At 43.8% G+C, this 24794-nt stretch overlaps 1 protein-coding gene and 1 long non-coding RNA gene across 5 annotated transcripts in view; one reads left to right on the forward strand and one right to left on the reverse strand.

Moving 5' to 3' along the window:
* The window catches only part of LOC141415401 (uncharacterized), a 142825-nt gene that overhangs the window by 105258 nt on the left and 12773 nt on the right, over nt 1-24794 (forward strand). For 2 of the 3 annotated variants that reach the window (XR_012440375.1, XR_012440376.1), the window contains exons 2-4: nt 19459-19635; nt 23175-23278; nt 23554-23656. This is a non-coding gene — a long non-coding RNA (uncharacterized lncRNA). The remainder of the gene's footprint in view (nt 1-19458; nt 19636-23174; nt 23279-23553; nt 23657-24794) is intronic. The other variant, XR_012440377.1, reaches the window with a different exon arrangement.
* LOC109682572 (stimulated by retinoic acid gene 6 protein-like) overlaps nt 1-24794 on the reverse strand; it is a 108546-nt gene that overhangs the window by 79150 nt on the left and 4602 nt on the right. For both annotated transcript variants that reach the window (XM_074051406.1, XM_020157881.2), the window contains exons 2-9: nt 18574-18649; nt 16710-16810; nt 13159-13289; nt 5949-6069; nt 4945-4990; nt 3972-4100; nt 2037-2107; nt 568-679 (exon numbers count right to left, since the gene is read on the reverse strand). In XM_074051406.1, the coding sequence (XP_073907507.1) occupies nt 568-679; nt 2037-2107; nt 3972-4100; nt 4945-4990; nt 5949-6069; nt 13159-13289; nt 16710-16810; nt 18574-18649 (787 nt within the window). The remainder of the gene's footprint in view (nt 1-567; nt 680-2036; nt 2108-3971; nt 4101-4944; nt 4991-5948; nt 6070-13158; nt 13290-16709; nt 16811-18573; nt 18650-24794) is intronic.

Consider the following 24794-nt stretch of genomic DNA (forward strand, 5'->3'; position numbering starts at 1 on the left):
GACATTTACTTAAAACTTTAACATAGAAATATTTGATATGTTGTAAGAACTTCTGTAAATGCCACAATATATCCCCACCCAACACAATAAAAAAACTTTAATGTAAAAAAAAAAAGAAATTATTTCTGTCAGAATCAATTATCCTATATAAAAATGATTTGATTTTTCATGGTCTAATTTAGTGACTGTAGAGATTGTAAGTTTTCTTTAGGGATCATTATTTCTACCAACTTCCCTGAGTAAAATTTTATATATCGAATGCTTTCAAATTTACTTTTTCTTCCATCGATGATAAATTTTGCCACATAAAGCCTTAAACATTATCAGTTTAGTTTTGTACGGATTAATTTTTCTACTAATATTCACCATGTGTGTAAAAGTGTCCTTAGAATCAAAATGGTTGAATCGAAAGTCTAATGGTTGAAGCATTAGACTTCTTTGGCTTATACCAAGATTCAATTTTGACCCAAATTTTTGGGAACATACTGCTTGCTTCAAAGACTCTAAAGCTCCAGCCACACCCTTCTCCATTTATAAAAAACAGAAGGGTTTCTTAGAGCTACTCACGAGATAGAGGCAGATGAAAGCCAGCACAATGGTTCCAATCATTCTGCTTGGGAATTGGAAGCAGGGGTCCCACTCATACACCTGGGTTTGGAACCAAGATTTTTCTCTCTCTCTGTGAATGAATAAAAAAAGGTCCAATTCTTCTGGAAATAACACCATCTTCTTTTCACTGTCTTGGAGTTTAGTGTACAGCAAGCACACTGGTGCTTCTACCATTTTTATCTCCGCTTATCCTTAATAGTAAAGACTGGGTTTAAGGTGGAAGAGGAACAATTCATCAAACTAAAAAAGTCAAATCCCAAACTCCTTCACAGCAAAGAGATCAGACTAAGTTCAGACCACCATGATGTGACTATAAGTGCTATGTGGGATTTGGGGAGGCTGCCTAGATGAAACCAACACAGCTAGGGGTCCCCATTTGCCCTGACTTCTTTTCTTCTGCCTGCTTCCTGAAATGGAGACATGGCAACTGGTCCAGGCTGGGGCCACAGCAGCCATATAGACCCATAAGGCAGCATTGTGGAGCGAAAGCACAAACAAGAATTAGAAAGACAGGTCATCTGTGAACTGCCAAGGTGGCCAGTCTACAGTCAGTATGGATTCCTCACCTCTAGAGTTCTTTTGCGAGAAAATAATAAATCTTTCTCCAGTTTGTGCTAGTATTATTTTGAGTTTGCCAATATATGTAGTCAAATGTAATTCTAACCAAAATACTAGCTTTGCCACTGAGTGACCTTGGACAAGCCACATCCCTTCTCTGGGTTATGCTCAATGTGCCCGTGGCAGAGGCAGAGGTGGGCTGACTTGGATGATCTCTGAGGCTCTCATGCTGCTGTTGCCTGACTGACTTGACAACAATGTCTTCCTCTGTTGGTAGCAGCAGTTTTAATTTGGGAAACTACCCACCCTTCACCCTGCGTCCTACTGGATAAGTGATGCTGAGTCTACTTCCTGGCTCTAGAGCAGAGGTGAGACAGGAAACATGTGATCCAGGCTTAGTCAATCAGTGTACAGCAATCAGCTAACCACAATAATTGGTTACAGGTGGCATGTGACCCAATTTGATCCGATGAAACATATTCTTGAGATTTTTTTTTTTTATTAAAATAACCAGGAAGGAAAATTTCTCTTTCTTCTGAGCTTAAACCAGAACAGTACCACCTTAGAGACAGAGGGACCATGTGGAGGAAAACCACCTAACTGTGAGGCTCAAACAGTTAACAGCAGAGCTGCAACAGAGTGAGGGAGAGAGACCTGATTCTGAAGATGTCTCTTAAGCTCCTGGATTTAGTGGCCTGAAACTGACTCCTTCTAGACTTCTTAGTAAGGTGAGCCACTGTTTTCCTTTCTTGCTTTAGTCCACTTTGGGTTGGTTTCTGTCATTGGCAAACAGGAGCCCAACTCTCACAGTGACCTTCCACTTATCCCAGGGCCTGTCCTGGGAACAAAAGGACAGAAGTGCAGCTTACTGTGTTTGGGCCTTCCTCAGGAGCTGTTTGACGTGCTCTGCCTGGTGGGCTTCCAGCAGGGGCTTTTCTTCCTGCAAGGAAGGAGACAGGAACACTTTAATATACAAATTCTCATCAGGGTTTGGGCTGTCTGAGGAGTCATTACCACAGAGGGCAGGGATTTGGGTATGAGATTTAGCCATTCCCAGCTACCTGTCATTTTCTGGAGGGAGGAAGAGAGCCCCATTCCCTGTTTACCAGACACTTTCTTTCCCAAAAGGCCAGGGGTTTGGGTGTCCTCCACTGTTCTGCTCCCTGCTGTGCCAGTCAACTTTCTATGAAGACTTTCTCCCTTAGAGACTTGGTCATTCTCTGTCATAGTTCAAGCCATTGAACCAAGAATGACACACCCCAAATCCCAGAGTTTAGTGTTGGTAATGAGGAGTTTCTTTTGCTCATCTCTTATTTTTTTCAGCATTTAAAAAAAAGAAACATTAACAGTAAGTTTTGAAATGTTTTCTCCAAATACAAAGAACCTCTCACAATAGTCACTATTTTTCTGCATACATTAAATGTGTGGATTTGACATGCTGTGAGATGAGAGGTTATAGAGTCAGGGTGTTGGATAGAGTTCAAAAGATCTGATGATTGAACACTACTATTTGTGTGCTTCAGGCAAGTTCCAGCTCTATTTCTCAGGACCTTAGTCAGGAAATGGAGTAAAATATCTTCCAGAAGGTTATTGTGAGGATTAAAAATGGCACTACCCTTTAAGCACTTGCATAGTGCCTAGGACTAGCACCCAAGAAGTGATGGCTATTATCTTCATAAGGAAAGGAAATGTCCTTTTCTTTAGTACTTACCGAAAGGCATCCAAAATGGCCCTTTTCCATAGAGAAAAAAGTATAACATGTAGATAAACTTTTACATTTTGCAAGAAGCACCTTGCAAAATTTCACTTTCAATTAGATTTGAGGGAAATATAGGAAGGCCTAATTTCCATATTCAAATCAAATCTGAAAAGTTTTGAAGCTAGTGTAATAAGGTAGCTATCTTAATGTTATTTTTGTTTTGTTTTGTTTTTAAGCAGCTGCATAACACATCATTCTGATTTCAAGCCTCGAAGCTATTCAGAAACATTCCAATTCTTCCCTCTTTCAAGACCCAGTACATAATAGGGCTGTATCTTTCCACCCACTTACAGGTGTGTCTGGCCAAATGATGGCTCTGTCCTAAAAGAGCATCCACGTAAGTGGCATCATGATGCAGGCTATAAAAGCCAGTGTGTGAGTGTCACCATATTGTCTTTCCCTGTTCCGTGTCAGTCAGTACTGTCCCCAGTGGTGGCTGTTCCATGTGCCTCAGTCACTAGGTGAGGACAGGTGCACATGATAACATGAGAAAGTCCCCGGCACATTCTTGATCGACATGAGCAACAGTGAGAAATGAACTCATTGTTTTAAGCCACTGAAATTCAGAGGCTTGTTACTACAGCTTGTCCTGATTGTCACATACTCACTTCCAAAAGATAACCAACGAAAAATTCAAAGTCAAGCAAACAAACCACACACAACTTTCTCAAACACAGGAAATGTAGAGACCAAACGTGTGGCAACTGAGCCCCATGTATCACTGGAAACCCCAAATTCTGATTTAACAGCAAGCAGTGTGGGTAAAGAAAAGGACCTGTCCTGACCCCGGTGTAACCTCTGTGCTAAAGTCATTTGCCACAAGCCAGAGGCTGTGTATGACAGTGTTAAAAGAGAGACTCCAAAATCTGACTGACTGGGTTCCAATTTTGACTCTTCTACAAATGGACTGGGTGACTGTAGGAAATTCAACTCAGCTCTCTTGAGTCTGAGTTTTTAATACAGAACAGGAAGTAATAAGAGAGCTGACTTCCTAGGGCTGTTGTGAGGCTCCAACCCTTGAGGAAATATGATGCTTAGTACTCACCGTCTGGGGCTCCAAACCCAGATGGCCCCTTAGAGCCTTGACAAACATTTGCAGGAAGCGGCCCAGCAGGAAAGCCAGGCAGAGCAGCGAGGGCCAGTAGAACACAAGGGTCTCGTACCTCCCCAAAAACTGCAATAGAAGCAAGCAAGGTGTGCAGGCTCTAGTGAGCACTTCTGGGAGACTGAGAAATCTCCATGGTGCTGAAGAAAATGCTGCGATTAGAATCTCAGGCCCTGGTATCAGTGGCAAAGAGGCATCGTCTTAGGCCAAGGTCTGCCATGATCTCAACTCCAGTGCAGAGATGTGGAGGGATGGCCCCGCCTCCTCACCTTGATTTCCAGTAGGGCTCCACCAGACCTCCCTTCATCACATCCCTTTAATCCTCCACTGTTACTAAGCACTAAAAAGGGTTGACAAGGCTCAGGGGGTCTTTACACCCAGGTAGCCTCCTTGAGTTCCCCTGGTTGGAGCCAGAAAGCCCTTCTAGGTGCAGTGGGACACCACTGTACCTCTTTCATCTTGCTCCTTTTCCTGGATCCAGCGCTATCGAACTGGATAGAGTTCTATAGAGTTCTATACAGATGAACTGGCTTCCGAGAAAGATAATACATGGCCAAGGAGTTCATTTAATCTAATTTTCCCATGTTATAGAAAGAAATGAGCTTCATAGACACCCAGACCTGGCCTCAACTCCCAACTCTGCTGCTTTCAATGAGTTACTTAGTATACTTGGGCCTCAGTTTTCTCGCCTATAAAATAGGTTTGCTGAACTTCCCCACCTGGAAGGGCTTCTGTGAGGACCATATGAGACAACACCTGTCTGTGAATAGGTGTCATGATGTACACAAAGGGATGCATTGTGAGCAGCTCTAACTCCCATTTTATATGCTTGAAAAGCTGAGGCCCAAGACTGACAGGGGCTTGTCCAGGGTGATGTGGCCAAAATCCCTAAATACAGGTTAACGGGACTTACCTGCCCATGGGGACACTGTGAGATTTGAAGAATGGTGACAGAAAACCTATAGGAACAGAAGCAGGGTTTGGGGCACTGGTATCCCTCCCAACACAACTCCACGCACAGCCCCTGTAACACAACCCAAACCCCCCTGCCCAGCTTGACCCCTTCCCTGCACCCCTGGGAGTGCCGGTTCCCAGTCTCCTTGTATGTTACTCTTTGATTGGGCACCCTGCTTATTCCAAAGTAGGTGAGCACTAAGTTCAATGTGTCTTGATGTAGGACACAAACTCAGAGTCCAGTGGTGGAGCAGAAGGACTTAGCAGCCTTTGTCCATGGAGCAGGACTATATATATATATATATATATATATATATATATATATATATATACCTATCACCAGGCCGGGTGGAGAGAAGATGGCCCACAAAGGAAGTGGAAACATGTTGGCCAAGAGGCCAGCACGCAGGCTCCTCTTGTTTCCAGTGTATTCCCTGGCTCATGGTGGGGACATAAAGAACAGTTGTTGAGTAATGAGTGGATAGATGGAGGAATGCAGGAGTCTCTATATGGAGGTGAACGCTAGCCACGGTTTGGGGCTGAAGAAAGAGGAAGAGGCCAGGTTGAGATGGATCTTAATGCCAAGTGAAGGCATGAGAACTTTCTCTGAGGATCCTGAGAGAAGTCATGACAGGGTGGAGGACATCAAATGGGGCTCCTGCTCCCCCCAGGGGCCCTTCAGCAGTTCACAGAAGTGAGTCTTTCCTAAATGTCTGGCTCCTAGGAATATTCTAATCATGAGCTAGCTGTCTGTGTGAGGCAAACAGAATGCTGGCTTGACCTTGGGAGCCTCAAATGCAGGCCAAGAAATGGTCACAATGCAGCCTTGGACAAGTCACTCCTGCCCACCCAGGGCCTCAGATCTGGGCCTCCCTATAGGGAGCTCTTATCATCCCCAGCCCTCTGCCTAGGGTTCAGCCAGGGTCAAGAGTCAGGAGAAGGGAGGAGGCTAAGACATCTTACCAGATCAGAGAGTAGCTAAAGCCCAGGATGGAGCTGACCAGCTGGAACTCTGAGGAGAGGCAGGCAAAGAAGGGGAAGTGTGACAGGCCGACTTCGAAGCCTCCGATGAGAAGCAGAAAAGCTGGGAAGACAGGGCCGGAGTGCGGTAAGTTCCTCTTCCCGCCTGGCTCAGCGGAGACCCTGGGAAGCTGTGCTACTTCATGCTGACCTTGAGTCAGGGACCTCACGGCCCAATGAGATGAGTGGAAAAGCTCCAGGGTAAGTCAAAGGGCACGCAGCAACATCTTTCCTTCATTCTTGCCATGGACCCCTCTTGGTCCCTATTCCATACCAGGCAAGGGGCTTACTATGGAGATGAAAATTCAATCCCCATGCATGATTAGCTCACAGCATGACAGGTAGAGCCAGACCATATTAATGAGCAAACAAAAATCACCAACAGCAAAGTGCCCAAGTGCACCACAACAACACAGAGAGAGGGACGTGTTGTGTACACTGAAGTGAGCTCGCTCTGTAAGGCAATAGTCATATCGGTCCCACTGCTAACTCTGAGATGGCCTGGCAGCATTCTGCGAAGACCTAATCATGTAAGATGGCCGTTGCTAAGTGTCTGCTTTGAGCTGGCTCTTGGGCCAGGCACCAGGCACAGGAGTAGTAGACAGGGTCCTTGCTTTGAGATGCTGACAGTCCAACAGGGAAGTCAGGATGGAAAGTCAGTGATATGAAATGAACTGCAACAGAGGCACATTCATCCTGCCCTGGGGACACAGAAGATTAAGCTAGTGACCTTCCATGGGGCATGGGGAAATGGGGAAGACTTCTTGGAGGTACTGATATTTCGCAAGGAGGTATAACATAGGAATTTGTGAGATGGGGAGAAGTAAGAAGGGCAGGAAGGGACGTGAAGGGTAGGAGATGATTGGTCATGGTAAGTCAGTATTTGGGCAAGTGGGAGGGCCGGAGGACAGGAAAGAACAAATTTGAAGTATGGGCAGTAGCTGCAGCATCATAGGACTTCATTTCCCTGAATCCCCCCACAAAAACAGGCCGAGTAACTCGGGTACAAAACCAAGGACCCTAGACAACATCTAAAATAAATCTTGTGACAAGACCTATTTGAAATCAGCAGTAAGAAAAGCAGAAGAAAGGCAAGTGTGTGTCTGAAGGCCCAAGAACTGAAGAAACCCAAAATTCAAGCAGATACTAACTAGAAATTGAAGCTGAAACTAGATGAGGTGCTACAGGCTACAATTCATTGGTGAGTGCACCTTAGAAAGCACCAGCCTCCTTAAAAAGACTTAAGGAGGTTGGAGTTATCTGAGTCTCTCACTGACTGTAAGTTTCTAGTAGTAGAGTACAAAATGAGAAGGAGGTAGAAAATAGCGGGTCCAAAGGGGAGAGAGAAAAAGAAGCAAACTCAGAAAATATGAAGAGGTATCTAAGCAGATGGTAGGTAGGTAAGTAGATAAGTGATAGATGAATGCATATATAGATAATAGGTAACAGAGAGATGGGTGATAGATAGATGATAGACAGTGGTGAGGAGGATAGGTAGATGACAGGTAATGATATATAGATTGTGTAGCAGTAGACGATGATGAAGATAGATCTACAAATATAGGTGTAGATATGGATATAATTACATTGTGAACCTCAAAGACCCAAAAAACTCCACCCAAAAAACTCCTAGACACCATAATCAGCTTCAGCAATGTAGCAGGATACAAAATCAACTTACAAAAATAGTAGCCTTTTTATACACCAACAATGAACAAATTGAGAAAGAAATAAGAAAACAATTACATTTACAATAGCCTCAAAAAAATCAAATACCTAGGAACAAACATAACAATGGGTGAAAATGACCTCTATAAGGAGAACTACAAACCATTGAAGAAAAAGATAGAAGAAGACTGTATAAGGTAAAAAGATCTCCTATGCTTATGGGTTGGCAGAATCAACATCGTAAAAGTGGTTATACTACCAAAATTAATCTACATGTTCAACGCAATTCCCATCAAAATCCCAATGGCATTCATCACAGAGATTGAAAAATCTACCCTAAAGTTCATTTAGAAATACAAAAGACTGTGAATAGCCAAGGCAATACTGAGCAAAAAAAACAATGCTGGAGGTATCACAACACCTGACTTCAAATTATACTATAGTCATAGCAATAAAAACAGCATGGTACTGGTATAAAAACAGATATGAAGACCAATGGAACGGAACAGAGGACCCAGATACGAATCCACACAGCTACTCCCACCTAATTTTTGACACAGTTGCCAAAAACATACAATGGAGAAAAGACAGCCTTCAACAAATGTGGGAAAAGTGGTTATCTGCCTGCACCTATCACCCTGTACTATTATCGACTCAAAGTGGATTAAGGACCTTAATATCAGACCCCAAACCTTGCAGTTAGTACAGGAAAGAGCAGGAAACACTCTGGAAGCAATAGGTATAGGCAAGGACTTCCTCAGTAGAACCCCAGCAGCCCAGCAACTAAGAGAAAGGATGGACAAATGGCACTACATGAAATTAAAAAGCTTCTGCACAACAAAAGAAATGGCCTCTAAATTGAAGAGACCACTCACAGAGTGGGAGAAAATATTTGCTAGCTATACATCAGACAAAGGACTGATAACCAGAATATACAGGGAGCTTAAAAAACCAAACTCCCCCAAAATCAATAAATCTGTAAAGAAATGGGCAACTGAACTAAACAGTTTATCCAAATGGCCAAAAAACACATGAAAAACTGCTCATCATCCCTGGCCATAAAGGAAATGCAAATCAAAACCACACTAAGATTCCACCTCACCCCTGTTTGAATGGCCATCATCAAAAACACCACCAACAAATGGTGAGGATGCGGGGGAAAGGGAACCTTCATACACTGCTGGTGGGAAGGTAAGCTAGTGCAACCACTCTGGAAAACAATATGGAGCTTCTTAAAAAACTAAACATAGACCTGCCATATGATACAGCAATCCCACTCCTAGGGATATACCCGAAGGAATGCGACTCAGGTTACTCTAGAGGCACCTGCACACCCATGTTTATTGCAGCACTATTCATGATAGCCAAGTTATGGAAACAGCCAAGATGCCCCACTACTGATGAATGGATTAAGAAAATGTGGTATTTATACACAATGGAATTTTATGCAGCCATGAAGAAGAATGAAATCTTATCATTCGAAAGTAAATGGATGGAATTGGAGAACATCATCTTAAGCAAAGTTAGCCAGGCTCAGAAGGCCAAAATTGCAAGTTCTCTCTCATATCTGGATTATAGACCTAAAACAAATGCAGTAATATTATTGGACCTGGGTCACACACTAAACAGAGAATACACACAGGAGAAATAGGGTAAGGAAAGGAAACCTAAAACTTGAATGTGGTTGATGTGCTCCCTGTTGAGGAGCAAATAATCTTAAATTGGCAGAGGCCATTATGGGAAGGGGACCAGGAAGTAGGAAGAGGTCTGGTAGAGATGAACCAATGTGGGTTGTAACACACAAGTGCCTGGAAGCAATGCTAGGAATCTCTCTGTATAACTATCTTTATCCCAGACTAGCAAAAAAGCTGTGTCTTTCTTATTATCTCTTATGTTTTCTCTTCGACAAAATTGGAGAACAAGGGAGCAGAACAGGTTCTTCCCAGAAATGGGGGTGAGGGGAGGGGAGAGGTGGCCCAAACAATGTATACACATATGAGCAAATGTAAAAACAATAAAATTTTTAAAAATAATGATTAAATTATGAAAGTAGAAGGGGAACTCTAGAGCCATGAAGCAAGAAATAATGTTCTGTTCCAATGTTCCCTCTTAAATCCATAAGAAACTCATTTTACTTAAAAATGAGCTAAGGGAAGTATGACCGTCCAGAAGTTACTATAAGAAAAACAGGGTGTAAGGAGCAGAAAAAATACAGATATTAAAACCACTCTAGTAAGATGCCCATATGACAAATAAAAACTGTAACTTAATATTTCAACATAAAGAAAAAATAATTAAGAGAATAATTGACTTTAAGAATGAAAGTATCTACAAACCAGAATTCAAAAAAAATTTAAAAGATGGTGATTAAAGAAAAGAAAGAGTTGATAAGACAGGTCAGAGAACTCAGAAAAAATAGAAATAAAAGAAAAAGATCATTTAAAAAATGCACACTAAAGTAAAACAAACAGAATTAATATTCTGAATATATAAAGAGCCACTGAAAATGATAAAGAAAAATCTCAAAGTACATTAATGCATATATGCAATACAAGATGAAATCCCTTTGTACAATTCATATATGCTAATAAAGATGTTAAATAAATATTAATTATATTTTAAAAAGAAAAAAGAACACACTGAGATCACACTTCAATATGAAATAAGTGAACTGAAAAAATATTACAAAATGACTGTTTTCAAGACAGAACAAGGATCACTGAAGAACAGGAAACAAATGGGGTGAGCCCTACAATTTCCCACCCTCCCAAAGGGTGAAGTGAGCAAAGGGAAATGCAGGCAGAGCCCCACAGGCTCCCCAAGTTGAGTTGAGGGGATGTAAGTGGAGTCTGGGAAAGACAGAATTTGCAGGAGAGAGCACTGGAGAAGTGGGAGCTGTGCAGGGAGAGAACACCAGGAGACAGGGGGCTCCCTTGTCTCCAGCTGAGTACCTACCAGCACAGTTGTGGGAAGAAACCATGCAAGGCCAGGGAAAGACCCACCTGAAAACATCGGGGAGTGAAGCTTGAAACTCACACGGGGCTTGGAATAATGCCTGTTTTCATCAGTCAAATTGGAAAACCTCAGGACACCAAAAGCATGAGCAAAATATGGACTTCATGAAAATGTAAAACTTTTATGTATTAAAAGATATTATCAAGAAAGTGGAAAGGAAACCTACAGCATTTAAGAGAAAACATTTGTGGATCACATACTTTAAAATGGTTTAATATCCAGAATATATAAAGAACTCCTACAACTCAACAACAGTTAAAACATGGGCAAAGGACTTAATAGACATTGCTCCAAAGAGGACACACAAATGGCCAATAAGAACATGTAAAGACACTCAGCATCATTACTTGTTAGAAAAACAAGAGTCAGAACAACAAAATAAAACTTCACTACTATGATGGCTATAAATTTTTAAAAAATAACAAATGTTGGCTAGGATATGAAGAAACTGGAACCCTCTCACATTGCTGGTGGCAATACAGAAGAGATGCAGCCACTGTGGAAAACAGTATGTAGCTCCTCAGCAAGCTTGTCATAACTGTGAGCCAGCAAGTGAACCAGCAATCCCACTCCTGCGTATATAGCCAAAAGAATTTAAAGCAGGGACTCAGATACTTGTACCCCAATGTTCATTGTAACATTATTTACAATAATCAAAAGATAAAAATGACTCAAGTGCTATCAACAGATGAATGGATTAACAAAATGCGGTGTGTACATACAATGGAGTATCATTCAGCACAAAAACAATGAAATTCTGATTCATGCTACATGAATGTCTCTTGAAAACATTACAGTGAGTGAAAGATGCCAGACATGAAAGGAAAAATATTGTATGATGTTGCTCAAAAGAAAGAAATTATGCTGAGTGAAAGAAGCCAGAACCCGCCCCCCCAGCGCAAAAAAGGGAGGATATTGTATATGATTCTGTTTTATATGAAGTCTTGGAAAATACAAACTCACCAGGTCATTGGTTGGATGGAGATGGGGCAGTGACAGGCAATCACAAAGGGGAATTATGAAATTTCCGGGATTCATTATCTTGGTTATGGCAATGGTTTCATGACTACAAACATTTGTCAGAAGTTCTCAAATTGTATACTTCTGAGAGGTGTGTAGTGCTATGTTGCCATTTTGGTTTTAATTTCCATTTCCCTAAAGACTGATGAGCTGGGTGTGGTGGTAGACACATGTAATCTCAGTAATCTCAAATGCAGGAGACCAAAGCAGGAGGATGGCAAATTCAAGGCCAGCCTGAGCTACAAAGTGAATTTAAAGCCGACCTGAGCTACATAGTGGAACCCTGTCTCAAAAATCCAAGGATTGGGGATGTAGCTCAATTAGTAGAGTGCTTGTCTACTATGGCACAAGTAAAGCTTCAGCTTGATCCCTAGCTCTGAAAAACAAAACAGAAAAAAAAGTGAATGAGTCATTGATAGGCATTTGATCATATAGGCTTGAGAACCCTAGCTCATACAGCCCATGAGAGGACAGAGAGATTTTGTATAAGAGGTCACTGAACCTGTGGATTAGAGTTGCTCCTTCAGGTAGAGCATGAGGTGACATCAAGGAGGCACCATGGCTGTGACTCAGGAGAGCAAAAGGGGGGTGGTGATGATGTCAGTAGGTGAGGAAGAACCTACTTTATGCACTTTTGTTACATCATGCTTAAAGGACTTTTGCATCTAACTGAGGAAAAGTTCCATAGAAAAATCCTTGAGGTTCTGTGGGCTAGGCATTGACCTTGGGCAAATAACACACTAGGAAGAATGCAGCAGTCAAAAGCTTACCCCCTGAGACTAGAGAGCCCCTGTGGTTTCTGAGAGCAAGAATTTCCATGGTAATTTTATGCAGCCATGAAAAAGAATGAAATCTTACCATTCACAAGTAAATGGATGGAACTGGAGAACATCATTCTGAACGAGGTTAGCCTGGCCCAAAAGACCAAAAATCGTATGTTCTCCCTCATATATGGACATTAGATCAAGGGCAAACACAACAATGGGGTTGGACTTTGATCACATGATAAAAGCGAGAGCACACAAGGGAGATATGAGGATAAGTAAGACACCTAAAAAATTAGCTAGCATTTGTTGCCCTCAACGCAGAGAAACTAAAGCAGATACTTTAAAGCAACTGAGGCCAATCGGAGAAGGGGACCAGGAACTAAAGAAAAGGTTAGTTTGAGAAGAATTAATTTAGAGGGTAACACACATATACAGGAAAGCAAAAACCCTTGGTCCTTCCTATTATTGCTTATACTCTCTCTTCAACAAAATTAGAGATAAGGGCAAAATAGTTTCTGCCTGGTAGCGAGGGGGTGGGGGGAGAAGGAGGGGATGGGGTAGGTAAGGGAGGGGGCGGGGGGAAGGGGGGAGAAATGACCCAAACATTGTATGCACATATGAATAAAAGAAAAAAAAAGAATTTCCATAGTGACATTCCCAGAGAGTATGACGTAGCCCTATACCTTGTGCCCACTGTGGGACCTGCAGGGGCTGGTAGCCTTCTGAGAACAAGAACATGACCTTGTTGGCTGTGGCCCCAAAGGCAACTCCATAGGACCATCGGTTGCTGAAAGTCCCCACGAAGTCCAGAGGCCTGTAGACAACAGAAACGGCTGTGAGTCCAGAAGATGACATTCCTACAGATCATTTCCAAAGTAGCCCATCCCACCTAGAGGAGGAATTGTGAGACAGCGAACTATTCATCGCAACTGAAATTTTCTGAAGATCCCTGTGCTGGGTCAGAAACTAGGCATGATTTAGGGTGCTGAAGTGAGAAAGACAAAATTCTTTTCCTAGAGTTGCTCCAAGTCTCATGGGGGATATAGCAAGGGCACTAGTAATCATGACTCAAAGCAAAATAGAACAAGTATGTTTATAAGACACAAACAGTATGAATTGACAGAGCAAAACAAGTAGGTGTCCTACCCAGGTGCAGGGGAGCCTGCCCTGTACCCACACACATCCTGCAAGATTTCTTCCTTCCAATAGCCCTAATGAAGGTCTGGGTACCACTGGTTATGCTGCTACCATGTGACTAAGGAGTTAAGACTATGCCACGCCAAATATGCCCACTGTGGTATATGGACTATTTTGAGTTAAAGACACTCAAAAACAACAGGTACAAGATTCTAACCTTTGTGCTGCTTCTTAAAAACAAGAAATTCTCATGTAAAAGATGCCCCCCTCTAGAGGAGGACAATAACTTTTTTATCATTAAGGATGGGAAGTTGAGACTGAGAGAATTCTGAACAGATGTTATGAAAATAGTTCTTATCTTTTAGCTCCTCTGTGTCATTTAATGACTTTTTCACAGTGTATTACTTTTTTGTCCAATTCAGTATATACATGCTTAACTTTATCTTTACATCTTCATTTCCTTTTGAGTGCTCTTGTGTCAAGTAAAACTTTATTATTTATTTATTGCCTTTTCTTTCTTGGTGCTGGGAATTGAACCCAGAGCCTCATGCATGCTAGGCAAGCATTCTACTACTGAACTACATCCCAGCTCTGTCGTGTAAAACTTACATTAAGTCACTTTGTATGCTTTTCTCCTGTAGATCTGTCTATATAAATCTAATTCTAAGACCCAACTGGAAAACCTTAAGAGGTAATTTTTTTTTGGTAGTCCTTGGGTTTGAACTCAGGGCCTCATGCTTAAGCAGGTTCTCTAACATGTGAGCCAAGCCTCCAGATCAAGAGGTAAATCATTGCCTCCCCTGTATGCACATATCTTCTTGGCCACAGCCGAGAGCTATAGGTGACCACTGGAATTTGAATGGGCCAGTCAGATGTCTGGTCTTTTTTTTTTTTCCCTGTGGTGGAACTGGGGTTTGAACTCAGGACTTTGTGGTTGCAAAGCAGGTACTCTACCACTTGAGCCACACCTACAGTCCATTCTGCTCTGGCTATTTTGAAGATGGAGTCTCGTGAACTATTTGTATAGCCTGGTCTTGAACTGCAATCCTCCCTATCTCAGCCTCCCAAGTAGCTATGATTACAGGCGTGAGCCACCATTTTGAATTTGTGACCTAAAGCTATGAGTCAGTCAGCTGTTACAGTCCTTGCTTGGAAAGTCACACCAAGTCGGGATCAGAGTGAATGCTAGAGGAAAGTCAAGGTCATAGGAAAGCAGAGATCCTAAGCCAGAAGACAGAAAGAAACCTGGTAGAATATTACCCACAGGGCTCCAGTGACACAGATGGACAGAAACAGTTAATGTCCTATAGAGTCCCATCCCTAGAAATCCAGTTCTGGTGAGACCTATCTTGGATCTTGGGAAGTCTCTGGAATTTTATTTAAAATTTGGGGTTTTTTTCTTCCCTGTGAACAAGATTTCTCCTAACCAGAACACTTTTGTCTCCATCAGTGAGCAGCTGCATTTTGGAATAGGCTTTCCAGCCAAATGGCCCACGTGTACTGGGCATTAATGAGAGCTTGAAGGCCAGCAGGTTGCTGCAGGCAGGAAGTCACACTTGCCTTCCCCGTCTTTCTCTGTAAGGCTCAGCTTAAGGAGCACATCTTCTAAGAAGCCATCCTGTTTGTCCACCCCAGTCAGTCTGCCTCACCTGCGCCCCTCAGAACCAAGTTCATGTCTTTTTTCAGAATATCCCCCTCTGTGTCACCACACACTTAGGAAACAGTAAACTCCCCTGGAGCAGACCTAGCACAGGACCTTGGACAGAGCTGGTGCCAGGTGCAAGTTTGAAGACATGCATTTTGGTGAATTAAATTGAATTCCAGTCAAGACCCTACTTACAGTACTTAGGGCCTATGTGAGACTCAGTTCACCATCTTTAAAACAGATGGAACCTTCTACTCTGTTCATCACAGTTGTTGTGGACAGCAAATGAGAAACTGCTTTATAAGCTGTGGAGTGCCATGCACATAAAAATTGATTGTTCAGTGAAGTTTACAGGGCCAAAATTACTAGGAGAAGGAGCTTTGAAACAGAAGTGGCCAGAAACAAGTCAAATGTGCCATGATAAATTTAATTCAGGGAAGTTTAACGTAATTGCTAAGGCACTCTACTTCTTATCAAGTCCTGCTCCAGTCCCTTTGTGCCACATGCCTTTACCAATGTGGCTTAGACCTGGCAGTGTGGGAGGGGCCAAATGTCCCAGTGGGACAGTCGGAATGAGTCCAGCTGCTACTCAGAGCTGGCATTCAGTGTCCTTGGATACTGTAGTTGGACCTCTCTCATGTGCCTCTCAGCTCAGTCTGGCTTCCTTTCCCTTCTGAGAGCCCAAGGCTGAGGTCTCAGAATGTCCACAGCTTGGACCTGTTCACATTCTGACACTGGGGAATCAGAGAGAATATCAAACCAGTGTGGGTTAAAGATTTTGTCACCTGATCGCTTCATGATCTTGGGCAAGTCATTTAACCTCTCTGATCAGGTCTGAGTTTTTCTCATTTATGGTATGAGGATAACAACCTTCACCATGCTATATTCACAAGAGGGTTTATGAAACTAATGCAAGCAAGTTAAATTGCTCATGGACAGTGTGCAAAAAATGTTGACTGCATGATGACAATGGTGGGGGGTAATGAGGCAGAATAATCAGAACTCAAGGGAAAATGAGATGAGGGGTGCAGAGATTCAGAATGGCAGAACCAGGAAGGGTCTGGAAGCCCCTGCCCAGTGGAATCTGATGTATGACTGGTGGCGCCACGCCAGTGAGAAGACTCACTGGCTCCAGTCACACGGAGCTCTCTCCTCTGGTTTCCTGGGGTGGCCACAGTTCTGACTGTAGGAAGACTCTTTGCAGAGGGGTCTGAGTCTCCTTGAGTGGTTCCATGCATATCTGGGCAGACCATATTTCTGAGAATTGCTGTGGCTTTGAAGGTGACTCTGACCTTTCAGAGCTTTGTTTGGGGTGGGGAGGGATGGGCAGGGCTGTACATAGTGAGGGAGAGGGAGCAGCAGTGGGGTCCTAAGAGCTATCTGGCCTTGTACTGGTATTGGCCCCAACTACAGATAGCCCAAGCTGTAGGGACTGACCCTGTCTCAACTCACATGATGATTCCAAAGGGGTTCCACAGGAGGTGAGAGGTGTCATCTCTCTGTCTACGATGCGCTCGTCTTTGGAGGAAGGACAAGGCCAAAATGATGAAGAGCTGTAAGAAGAGAAGATGAGGAAGTCAGAGTGCTGTAGTGTGGCCTGGGTGACCAAGCTGAGAGAGAATATGTGGAGGACAAGCAGGGTCCGTGACACCTCGAATTCCAGAGTCAGGGGCTGGCTGCATACACCCCTGAGCTACCAGAAGCTTCTGAACTGAGATTTTCTTTGTGTTGCCCTGAACAGACATGGGTTCAAGTTTAACCTCTCCCACACACTGGCTGGGAGGGAGACCTAACTTCCCTGAACCTTGCTTTCCTTGTCTGTTAAAAGGCAGCAAATCCTTCCTTGCTTTCTTCCTGTGGGTTCGACCATATTTTCCTACACTTGATACACTCTTTCTCCTCTTTTTTGCCAGACTGCCCATGATACCTCTATTTCCTCCCCTCTCAATGGCTCCCCACCACCTACTTTGGCTTCCAGACATCCCCATGACTTCACTGCAGCCGCTAGGACAAAGTCACTCATGGCCTTCTTGGTGCTCAGTCCACTGTTTGCTCTGAGCGCAACCCAACATGGTCCCCAGTGTTAAGCACCTCCTTCTTCCCTAGGCCTCCATCAAGCAAGCAGCTCCTGCTTCCTGCATTGCTTCTCAGTCTCCACTTCTGGGCCATTCTTCTCCCAACCTTAGACTACACCCTCCTCCTGGCTTCATCAAGCCCATTTTCCTTGTACCTGATCCCCTCCTTGGGGACTTCATCCACGTCCATGCTTATAGTGACATTCTGTACACAGAAGACTCACAGAAGATGGTGTTTCCAGCCCCACTCCCACCCAGGAGCTGCAGAACTGCACAACTACACAGCAAACATTTCTTTTGGGTGTGTTGAAAGATTCTCAAATTCAACACTTTTTAAATGGGGCTCCCTCCCTTGTATCTTTGCCCACCTCAAACCTGGGTGTCTTCTCTTTTTCCTGGAGTTTAGAGTGACAGCTGCCACGACCCTCACAGCTCTGCAAGTTAGAACCCCAGGAGCCATCGTCTCTCTCTCTCTCTCCCTCTCTCAATCCTCCCTACCCTACTCAACACGAAGGCCTGTTGTTTTCACCTCCCAACATCTCTGTTGACCACTGTCATCAAGGAGGCACTGAGGTCACCTCGCTACGGACCCATGCAATAGTCTTCTGGGGTCTTCCAACCTCCTCTCTTGCCACCTCCAGCCTGATCTCCTTGCTGCAACCAGCATGAGCATCTAAAAACACAGATCTGATCACAGCACCCTCATGCTGGAAACACTTCAATTACTTCTCAATGAGATTGAAGACAAATTCCTTAACCCAGAGCCCCACAGGACTCTGGCTGGCCCAGTCCTGCCCGCCTCCCCAGATTCCTCCACCTCAGTTCTCCATCCCAGCCTGGTCTTGTTGGTTCCCTGCAAACTCTGTTCCTCCTTCCTCCACAGGGCCTTTGCACATGCTCTCCCCGATGTTTGGAATGTACTTTGCATCTTAACACAACTCTGGCATTACTTCTTCAGAAAGCCTTTTTTATTTTTAGCAGTACTTTTTTTGTTTTAGTTTGAACTCAGAGCTTTGTGCTTTCTAGGCAGCACTCTACCACTTGAGCCATACCCCCCAGCAAGACAAACCTTTCTTTGACTTCCCTAAAAGTAGCCCTGGCTGTTGGCCTGTTAAAATGTAAGAAACTGAGTCACAGTTTTAGAAGGAATCTCATCTGATAGCTTTCCCATGACCTAGTCAGGCCTCATTGAGAGCCTGAGTGGGGCAGTAACCCAAATCCCCTTCCCTGCCTTTACTTACTGATGGAATAAGGGAGTAATGGAGGAAGAGCTCCATGTCCACTGAGTTGGTACAGGTGACATTTAGCTGCCTGGTCCTGAAAAACAGCCAAAAATCACATTTATATCCTCAGATGCAATAGTCATCGGTTTTCAGGGGTGTGGCTTGAGGCTCCCTGAGACCATCCGATCTTTTTAAACTCTGCTTTCTCAGAGCCAGGGCTGCTTGCTGGTGGTGTATCTTCCCTAAGTGGGTTAATTCATGCTTCTTTCTTTCACATTTTTCTCCAGCTTGATTATCTGTCTTGCTTCCCTGGTAACTGAAACAAACTCCTTCAGTTCTTGATGACAGAGTCAGGGGCAGATTCAGGTTCGGTGGAGCCCAAAGCTTTTATAATTTGGGTGTCTTTTGAAATAAAACCACAAAAATATTTCACCTTTTCACATTTTAAGGAAAACATATGATGACATAAACACTTCACTAGGGTCCCCCCCCACGCCCCTCCAGAGCATTGGAACAGTCCTGTGCAGCTGAGGGGCCTTGAAAATGAAGCATCATTAACTTCACAGGACATCCGTTTGTGGACATGGTTTTCTATGACCAAGGTCAAGAAGCACTAAGCAGGGCTGTTAGGTTGGGAGAGAGGCAATTGAACTACACACACTACAGACTGTCCTTGGTGTCTGTAGGACAGCTGGCAGGGCCTCATGTCTGCAAGACATGGCATAATTCCATAACTTCTCTTTGAAAGGAAGCTGCTCCTTTCTAGGCTCCTGTGCACATTGTTCTCATGGCTCTGACTCCATGACACCACCAAGCCACCCTATCCCACCTGTCCATCTTTGCCCACACCAGTCCTGACTCTGCAGCGTCCATCCACCATCTCTGGGTTTCTTTCCCTCCCAGGTCTCAGGGAAGAGCATTCCTCTGGAGAGCACTCCTCCAGAAGCATGACACCCACCCCCATAATTCTCCAAAATTTTACCACTCCATGGCGATGTCTGAAACATCTGGGAGGTGTTGGGATGGGGATGGATGAGACTCAAGCCATCAGAAGTGTGACAGACTTCTGTTCTTAGGAAGGTAAGCTGAACCATACATCAATCTCCCATCACATACAAAACCCTCAAAAGGTAGGGAGGAAGGGAAGGAAGAGAGAAAGAGAGGGAGGGAAGAGGGGACCGAGGTGGGGGATAGAAGGAAGACCCTGAACAATGGGGAGCAATTGGGGTGACATCAAAATGAAAAAGCACCAGCCAACGTGACCACAGATTGTGTGTCCCTAGCACTCATCGCACAAGATGCAGAAGCAGAATGGGGCTGGCAACAGACCACTGAATGATGAATTGGGGTCTTACAAAGAGACCGATAAGACAGGGTGTCTTTGCCCGAATGTCCTCCCATCACTCCATCACTGCTGATTGCATAATAGGGTAGTATATATACGGGGGGAGGGGGGAGAGAGAGAAAGGCAGAGAGAGAGAGCGAGAGAGAGCGAGAGAGAGAGAGCTCTAGATCACAGGTAGCACCTGGAAGGGGCTGAGAGCTTCAGCATTCAGAGGCCAGCTGCTGGGGTGCCCCATGCAGGAGGACATTCCATCCCCACCCCACCCCACTGAAAGCCAGCTTTGGTCCTAGTCTGGCAGCAGCTAATCCCATCCCATCTCCACAGCAGAGTCAGCTGATAGTCCCATGGAAATCTCAACCAAGAGATGAGCACACCAAACACCAAACACTGAAGAAGTGACCAAAGTTTAAGGTGCTTGATATGCTATGTACCCCAATTTGATCATCACATACTGTATACACTATGGAAATATTACATTGCATCCCAGTATTTATAATTTGTATCTGTCAATTAAAAAGTAAAGATAATATATACTTAGAATTCAGTTAGTAATAAAGGAAGAAATTAAGATGAAATGCTGTCTTATGAAATTGGAAATTATTGAAAGTAGCTACCCAGCAGTATGGAAGGTTAAGACAAGTTGGTATTCTTTCCTGGGGGGCAGAGTGCAAATGGGTATAACCATTCTGAAGATTCATTTTACAGCATATACCAAGAATCTTTAAGATGCAAAACAATTCCACTTCTAGAAATTCTACTTCTAAGAAATATAAGCTAAGGAAATAATCAGAGAAGTACCTGAAGACATGTGCTAGAATGTTAAGCGTTCTCTCTCATTTGTTCTCTCTCTTTTATTCTCTCTCTCTCTCTCCCTCCTCCCCTCCTTCCCTCCCTCCCCTTATGTGTGTAGAAAGATTTAAATGTAATATATGCTCATTGCAAAACATTCAAAATATTTGCAGGTATATAAAGTAGTAAATGCAAATCTTTTCTCCTTCCATAACTACATGTGTTAATAACCTCCATCATTTTTAAGATTAATTTTTTTCTTTTACTGAATAAAGGAATTTCTCATGCTGATATACACAGACTCATTTAATTCATTCTGATGGGTGACCCTGGCTACACAGATGCACTACTTGGTCTGTCTCTGCATGGAGGGGCTGAGCTGGGAGTTGGTCCACATTATCTTAGTAACAGGTGCGCTCAGGCAGGGTCCATGGTAGCTCTTTAAATAAGGAGTCCAGAGCTACAGAGTCTGGTCTCCAACTAATCTTTCACTCCAGCTGCCACTGCGGTGAGCAGATGCCACATGAGCTGGAGTTGACTCAAATGCAGTGGACCTTGAGACCCATGGGCACTGAGACGGGATCTCATACTGTTTCCTGGTGGATCCAGGGATGCTCGGGCAGATTTACTGAAGCTATGGCAGTGGTCAACCAGCACGCCCAACCAGAAGAGCTGCCTGACCCTGAGGATGGCTTAAAACTGGGCTTATGATACATTGAGAGAAAAAAAAAAAAACAAAACCAAAACTAAAAGATGATGAAGTGGTAAAATCTTGCGTGGTCATCTCTGAATGGTGGAATTGGACACCATTCTGCTTTCATTTTCTTTAGGTTTTCCTGAATTTTCCACGTGCAGTACAATAGAGATGTGTAGCTTCACAGCTGTGTATCTATCTGCAGTGCACAAGGCAGTGTCTGACTCAAAGTAGATGGCGAAAAACACATGTGCCAATGATTGAATGGGCTGCCTTTGCAATCCATTCAAACAGTTGCCCCAAAGGAATGGAAACGCCATGCTGAAGAAAAGACATCCATGAAATCAGCATTAAGTGAAACATGCAAGGTCTGTTCCATGACAGGAAAAATGTGCAAATCTTTCACTGAGTTAAAGAAATTGAATATAAAAGCCATGAGAATCAATCTCAATAGCAACATTTATCTAGAACATAATTATCTATACTCCCACAATCCTTCTGCTTCCTTTGGTTCTGACATGATTGCTCTGTAGTAATAAAGTTAAACATGTGACAGTAGCCTTTATGGATTGATGTCACTTTATTGGTGTGGCCATGTGCTACCCACTCTACTATTTATATTATCTAATTTTATCTTTACAAGAATCTTACAAGATAGGTAGCATTAGCCCCCTTTTAAAATGAGAAACTGACCAGGTATGGTGGCTCATGTGTGTAAGTCCAGCTACTCATGAGGTGGAGGCAGGAGGATCAGGGTTTGAGGTCACCCTGAACAAAAGCATGAGACTCTATCTGAAAAACAAACTACAGGCAAAGAGACTGGGGACATGGCTCGATTGGTAGAGCACTGGCCTAGCAAGCACACATCCATAACAAGCCCCAGCATCATCAAAAATTAAATACATAAAAAGTTTTTAAATAAATATGAGGAACTGAAGCCAGTAGAGGTCTGATGGCTTACAGAACTGCATGGTGCTCCTACAGTTTCCCAACCTTCCAGGCTGTGGCTGCATCATCACTAATTCCGAGTCCAGGCCCAGGAGATGGTTATTAAATTTCACAGGAACCTCCCTCAGGAAACAGGCCCACGGAGGCCCAAGTGACCAGGGAATGTCACATAGCCCAGGACTATTTCAGGTCCTGCTCAGTGAGCTCAGTGAGCAGGGTGCTGCCACCTTGTGGGCAGAAGGAGGAATGGTTCCTGCTCGTCAGTGCAGAGAAGGGACAGAGAGAAGGAGAGGTGCACACAGTCTGTCTGTGTCTGAGTCTGTGTGTGAACATGGATGTGATGCCTCTGGCAACAGCTGCCCATGTGTCGGGGAGTCCACTTCTTTGAGAATCCCACCAATCTACAGTTCCACCTTGGAGTTCCCAGGCAGATGTGCTGAGGCTGGCATGTGCCAGCTTGGAAGAACCAATTGTCACACTCTCAGGAACTTTGCAATGCAGTCGTTAAACATAATTGTCACAATTAGACTATATAAACTTATAATCAAACAAGTTATTTTTAAAAAGGAAAGTAATAAAGACTCAAATGCATCACTTCCTAAGTATTTTGTCATTTTTACTATCATCTACGTTCTTGAGGCTCTCGATATCCACTGAGGCTGCAGGGTGCAAAAACTGTATTGGTGACATCACAAGGCCTTACATTAGCCATGGTGGCAGTATTTCCACCCTGGGAACCAGCAGTCACTGCAAATCAGTGCTCTGTTTATTGTTCTGTAGATTGTTTATAAAGTGACAGAGAAAATGCTTTAATGCAGATTTTAAAACATGTGATGTCTGTAGCCATTACAGTGTGAAGAGCAACAACAAAATTGAGATAAAATTCTTCCTGGATTCAAAAACTCCTGTCCAGTTCAACAAAGCAGTCCCTGCCAATTGAAGAACAAGTAAGATTCTGACTAACGTCTTTCTTGTTTGTTTCACATCTGTCTTCCTTGTTAATGTAAATGAAAGTGTCAACCAACATTCATGTCCAAACTATGCTCATCGATCAGTTGCTGTCCTAGGTTGGCTGCAGATACAAGAGTTCAGTGAAAATCAATGAAAGCATTCTGTGACAACTGATGGGCTATGTAGAATTGTAAGAAAGGGTACTTTATTTTATTATTGTTCATAAATTGTGTGCAATACTGTTATTATATGAGTATAATTTTTTTTTCAGGAAGCCAGTTAACCTCACATATCCTAGCACACTACTGACTGACGTGACACTGACCTTGGGTATGGCCTGGAATAATAAGGATTTGGAAGTCTGGAGGACCGAGGTAAACATTTAACTGGGCACTAGGAGAACATCTAGTTTACAGTGACAAACAGGGGAGGAAGCCAGAGCCCCACCCTTCTTATTCCTCCCACCACCGCTCAGTGTTAGTGCTTTCTCCTACTCGAAAATGAGCAGATTGGGCCAGATTAGTGTTTCTAAAAATTTTTCCTACAAGTCACAATTGTATGTTTCATACCACACACAGTTACAGCTCTGACCACGTTCAGACACATGAGGGATGGGATATAAAACAAATTTTCACAAACAATGCCCTTACCATGCGCTGTGCTCTCTGATATTTTTAATTTGGTTCAATTCATTTCTGACCTGTCCCATTCCTGAGTAATCTCCCTGACTCAGAGTCACTTCTCCCTCATTCAAAAGGACACTGTCCCTCTTCCACCCCCTCCCAGGCTCATCACACATGCGGGCTTTCCATGCCTAATCTCTCACCTTTAGGTTGTTGACTTTTCAAATGCTAGAAGCAGTTTTATTCAAACTTGACTTCCAAACGTCCCCCACCCACCCCACCCGTACCCTGGGCTTCTGACTTGAGACACGGTACATCACAAATTCAAGCAAGTGCTCTGGCTTGCTCGCTGACCAAATGAGTGAAAGAAGGAAGGAAGGAGAGTAGAGAGAGAGGGAGACAGTGCAGGGAGAGAAGGCCAGAGAAGCGATGCACTGCGAGCACTGGCCATGCGTTTGGCTGAGCTGCACCTGCCCAGGCAGGATGTCAGAACCCTCACCCACTCCTGCCGCAACACTCATGGACGCTCCAGGCTCTGGAATCCAACCCCATTTGAAGTTTGAATGCCTCCTGCTCTCCCTCTGCCCCATGGGGCAGCCATGAAGCTTAATTTGGGTCCTTTCTACCTCCTAAGGACCACCCTTCCTCCACTGAGTCCTTGGGCCCAGTACAAAAGGGCTAGCTGTCAGTGATTCTGCCACAGGCAGGTCTGAGAGAGTCCCACCAGATAACAGCTGGGTGGACACAGGTGAGCCCTGCCCTCTTCAGGCCTTACTCTTCTCCCCCTAAAACTGGGTCTATTGTCTCTCTTCCTGGGTGCTGTGAGGTCTCCATACAGCAAGAGCCAAGTGCCCACCTTCTTGCTCTTCTCTTCCAGTCTCTTCCCTGA

The sequence above is a fragment of the Castor canadensis genome, chromosome 13 (assembly GCF_047511655.1).
Source record: "Castor canadensis chromosome 13, mCasCan1.hap1v2, whole genome shotgun sequence".
NCBI lineage: Eukaryota > Metazoa > Chordata > Mammalia > Rodentia > Castoridae > Castor > Castor canadensis.